The sequence below is a fragment of the Acyrthosiphon pisum genome, chromosome A2 (assembly GCF_005508785.2).
Source record: "Acyrthosiphon pisum isolate AL4f chromosome A2, pea_aphid_22Mar2018_4r6ur, whole genome shotgun sequence".
Taxonomy (NCBI): domain Eukaryota; kingdom Metazoa; phylum Arthropoda; class Insecta; order Hemiptera; family Aphididae; genus Acyrthosiphon; species Acyrthosiphon pisum.
The window spans coordinates 34434441-34439807 of NC_042495.1; the positions used below are offsets into that span (position 1 = coordinate 34434441).

Below are 5367 nucleotides of genomic sequence, written 5' to 3' on the forward strand. Positions count from 1 at the left end.
TGGCAGCCTCTCTCTTCGGATACCGTGACTGTCCAAAGAAAAATGCCACCCATGGCCGAGTTCGAACCAGCGACGGAGCGAGTCACCACCGACGCCTTAGTCCGCTCGGCCACTCCATCCCCCTTTACAATCATTATATGTGGGATAATACATATATCCCAATCATGAATAATTATGATTTTCTGAATTGTAAAATAGGTACTGTTTGCTCTCATGAGTATTCAAATTCATAATAATATATAACTTAGTGATCAATTAATCCGTTCAAATAAAAATTGTAATTATTATTTTATATTCTTGATCACATTGATATCGGCATATCACATAAAAAAGTTATAATCACATCATAACTCCCAAATAAGTAATAATAGTTAAAAAGGTGGGCAAGTGGATGTCGCTCTGCTGTACAGTAGGTTACAAGTGGGTCACTGTATAATGGATAGTATTAAATTTGAATTCAATAATATAATATCACTGTATAAGAAAAACGATTCTGAGCGGAGACGGTATGTCAGTCTAGGTATAAAATATATTATATACTTATCTATGGTATTAAAAAAAAAATTGACCAATAATAGGTATCTCTAATAAATTCCAAATTAATCATATAACAATATCCATTAGATACTTAAAACGCGTTAGAATACTTCAGAAGTTTCAAGTACCCACGAATAATATTATACTATCACAAAAAAAATAACAAAAATAGTTATTCTAGGTTTTTTAATATAAAATTTCGTCCACATTTGAACTTAAAATGACTATAAAAATAAACTGTGCTTATGTATTTCTTAGATTTTTTGGTAACAGAATTAACTACTTACGTGGAATCTTGTATTAAATTTTCAATCCTTAGATATAAAAGTTGAACATTTTATGAATTTTTAACTACAAAATAATTATTCAATTTTAAATTTGATAAATTTTGTCAAAATTCGATGTTTAAATGCTTATGAAAAAAAATTGTACCTATGTATTTTTTAATATTTTTCAACTACTATTTTAACTATATATCAGGAGCCTTGTATTAAATTTTTACACTTTTTGACCCAACAGATAAAACTTTATTGATATTTATAGAAAAAAAACTAAAAAAATTTAAAACTTACAATGTCTGTAAACAGCTCAAAAAGAGTCAAATTATTTTCAAAATGTTATCGCATATAGAAAATGCTAATATAAACATTCGGTGAAATTGTCAAGTATCTACAGTTATTCGTTTTTTAATTACAACAAAATAAAAAAATCGTAACATGAGAAATCGTGTGAATATCAAATGTTGTAAAAATATGAATTTCAAACACTCATACAAATTTAATTTGACTTGCTTGTAGACAGTTTTTTTTTTGAAAAAGGTAGACAAACTTATGAGGAATCTTGTATTACATTTTCAAATTATAGATTTAAAAAGAAAATTTTTCATGAATTTCTAACTTAAAATAATTTTCAAATTTTCGTAATTTTTACGTATTATGTCAATATTTGAACTTTAGATGCTTATAAAAAAAAAATTGTGACCATGGATTTTTAATTTTTTTCATCTTCCTTTGAAATAATATAATAGGGACCTTCTATTAAATTGTCAAGCTTTTTAAACCGACAAATAACATTTTACTGATATTTATAGAAAAAAAAAATTAAAAGAATGTAAACTACAAATGGCCGTAATCAGCTCAAAATATTAGGAAAATGTTATAGTGTATAAAAAATGTTAATATAAACACTCAGTCAACATTTTATGTACCTACGGTTATTTGTATTAGAGTTGCACTAAAAACCAAAATCGATTTTCTCGAAAAAAATTCCCGTTTTTCTTTAATTTTTCTTTTGTTTTTCACGTCGCTTTTGAAAACTTCTGGGAAATAACCCCCCAAAGTATCAACTACATTCACTTTCCTATTAGAAAAGATACTGTTGAAGAAAATCCAAGCACTTTTACTGTCCTAAAAGGTGATGACAGACACAAAAAAAAAAATGTTAAATTTAAAAAAAACACACATCATTGTAAAATCAATACATTCATCGTTTCACTCAGAATCTAAAATTGACAAAATATGTAAAAATCACGAAAATTAGCAAATTATTTTGAGTTAAGAATTCGTAAAAAATTTTCATTTTAAATCTAAGATTTGAAAATGCAATACAAGATTCCTCATAATATTATCTACCTTTAACAAAAAAAAAATGTCTACAAGAAAGTCAAATTAAATTTTTATGAGCGTTTGAAATTCATATTTTTACAACATTCAATATTCACTCGATTTTTCATGTAACAATTTTCTTATTTTATTGTAATTAAAAAACATATGAATGTAGATATTTAAACATTTCACTGAATGTTAATATTTTCATTTTCTATACAGTATAAAATTTTGAAAATATTTTGACTCTTTTTGAGGTGTTTGCAGACATTTTCAGTTTTCAATTTTTTTAGTTTTTTTTTCTATAAATATCAATAAAATTTTGTTTGTTGGGTAAAAAAGCGTAAAAATTTAATGCATGGCTCTTGGAATATTGTTACAATAGTAGTTAAAAACTATTAAATATACATAGGCACAATTTTTTAAAAAATATCGATGCATTTATTGTATCCTTTACAATATTAAAAAGACCGTTTAAATAAAATAAAAATGTAATAAAATATATATAAATGTATTTTATTTTTATTTTTTATAACTACATAATAAAATAATTGATACAAATAATCATAATAATATTAAAAATATTAAAAATTTATTTTAAATCAATAAAAAAAAATATTATATAATACATTTATATAGGTGCCTTATATTATAATATAAAAATGTATACATTAAAAGGAATGTACAACAAACAATAATTAATTTAAAATGAGAAATTAAAATGGGAAATTTGAATTTAAACAAAATTCATTACATAACAAAGCATAATAAGTACTTAAAAACTCGATAAAAAAATACTGATAGAAAATAATAAAATATTTATTTCTTGAGATGCCATTAATATTATAGCATTTTTAGCACTTAAAACATTATTTATACATTCTATTCTGTGTATGACATAATACTATCGTCGTAGCTGTAAGGGATTTATTACTGATTTTAATACATTGTTTAATGTTTATGCCTACAAATTAAAATTAAAAGTAGGATTTGTTGATGTTGGTGTGAATTATATATTTATTAATAGATTAAACACAAATTGGAATAAATGGGTTGTTTTACTCGACGGTCACGGATTTGGCCAAATTTCTCGGACAATCAACATTGCAGCCTCGCATAACCGCAATATGATAAGACAGCAGTTGCATCGGTATTACAGTCAGCAATCCCTAAAATCATGTTTACATCTTTGAATTCTCATAAAAATGATTTAATTTGTAGGAGCTAAGAACAACTATGAACTAATATAATAACATTATTAAGTTATTATTGTATTATACTAGTGTTAGATTATTTTTTTAAATTGTAAAATATATTATCATAAAAGAAAAAACATGATTACCAACAAAGTACAGTGCAATCTCATTAATCCATTACATATGGGACCAGAGAAGCGTTGGATTATGGAAAAACCCAGACTACTAGAAATACTTATTTATATATGTTAAGTATTATTGTTCTATGGTATTATATTATGTACTGGCTGGCAGACGACCATTCTATCTCCTCCCGGGGTTGGTTGCCATGGTAATATGGACACACAGACACACAGACACACAGATACGCAGACAGACAGACAGACATTTTTATACATAGATTATATTTTTAATTAAAGTATAATATACCATATTATGCATTAGTATTACATCATTGTAATACATTTCTTTTATTAATTACAAATTAAACACTTTAATTCTAATTATTTAATAAATTGTTTTCATAATATTTGTTTTTTTTTTGTAGGGAATGCTACTTGTTTGGCTTTTTTTCGTACTTATATCGGATATGATTCATTTATCATTACCGGTATTTCCAATTTAAAATAATTCTCATATTCATTATAAATGAACAAAAATTACATTAATAACGTGTGGTTATCCCGTCGTAAGATCGCCGAATTACTGGACGTTGCGGATAATTGCCTATTCGAATAATGACAAAATAGATAGGCATCATCATAGTTTTTTTGATACGCATCCCCGTTAAAATAATTAGAATAGAAACAATAATTATTTACTTCACCTATATTGTAGTTTTCCACATCTTATTGGCTATCAATACATGTACTAAGTATTTACACATATATTATATAACATAGAAAAAAAATAAACCAATCAAAAGTGGAGAACTGCGACATAGGCCGGAGGAGAAGAATATACACATACCTACTAAAAAACCTATTACAACTGTGATAATACTTGTCTACTTTGTCATGTGGATTATAGAGATTGTACTATACTATACATTTTAATAATACCTACTAGTGCAATCTATTATAATATAGGCTATAAATATAGCATATCAACGGATGCAATATGGAAATATTAACACTTGATACTTCCATAATTTATTTATGCTTAAATATCTACTCATTAAAAATGAGTTGGTTAATCAAAATAGATCTCTCATGACCGAAGGTTTATCGTACAATATATTATTATACAATATACATTATACATTATAATAATACGATGAGAATATAATATGATAGCCAACTACTTTAAATTAAATTAACAACAACTTGCAGTATTATATAAGATTTTTAAAAAATATAAAAGTTAAAAATGATCACACATTGGTGTACACAGTGCCGCAACAACCGGGGGTGCTAGGGGTGCGAAGAACCCCTTGGCCCCTCGTTAAATCATAAAAATGGGCCCCGGGGCCAGTGGCCGAACTATTTGGAACTTTTTTCTTTTAAGGTGTTTCACAAAGTGGTATCTTACTATCTTATTATTTAATCAAAAAATAGAAACTAATGAATACATTAGAATCGTAATAATTATTATAATATAAAACAAAGTCCTAACTATATTTATAACAAAATATTAAAAATAATAATTTCGAATGGCAGGGGGCTGAATTATACCACTAATACCATATTTTCGAAATTCTTAATTTTGCTATGTTGTGACAGCTTATTGCATTTAAATTGGGACAAAAAAGAAAATAAATGGTTTTAAGAGGTTGCATACAATTTTGCTCCTTAGTCCTCACGATATGTGAACTATCACTACAGTGTACAATTTGTTCAATGCTCTTCACCTATATCTGCAAGCAGTATAGCAGTGTATACCTATATATATTATATTAACTGCATAACATAATGTATTTAGCTAAAAACAACAAGCATATGTATTAAATGACCTATTGGTACATGAGCATAATCGCAACTAGTGTTAAAATTTCTGGGGGGGCTACAGCCCACCTAACAAAATTATTAATT

The 5367-nt window shown here is 26.3% G+C and overlaps 1 protein-coding gene across 3 annotated transcripts in view; it reads right to left on the reverse strand.

Annotated features, from left to right (window-relative positions):
- Positions 1-2946: 2946 nt before the first annotated feature.
- Positions 2947-5367, reverse strand: part of LOC100162066 (glutamine--fructose-6-phosphate aminotransferase [isomerizing] 2) — a 22620-nt gene continuing 20199 nt past the window's right edge. For 2 of the 3 annotated variants that reach the window (XM_008187853.3, XM_003246505.4), the window contains one exon: positions 3200-3310. In XM_008187853.3, coding sequence (XP_008186075.1) covers positions 3200-3310 — 111 coding nt within the window. Of the gene's footprint in view, positions 3311-5367 lie in introns of all 3 variants that reach the window. The other variant, XM_001945164.5, reaches the window with a different exon arrangement.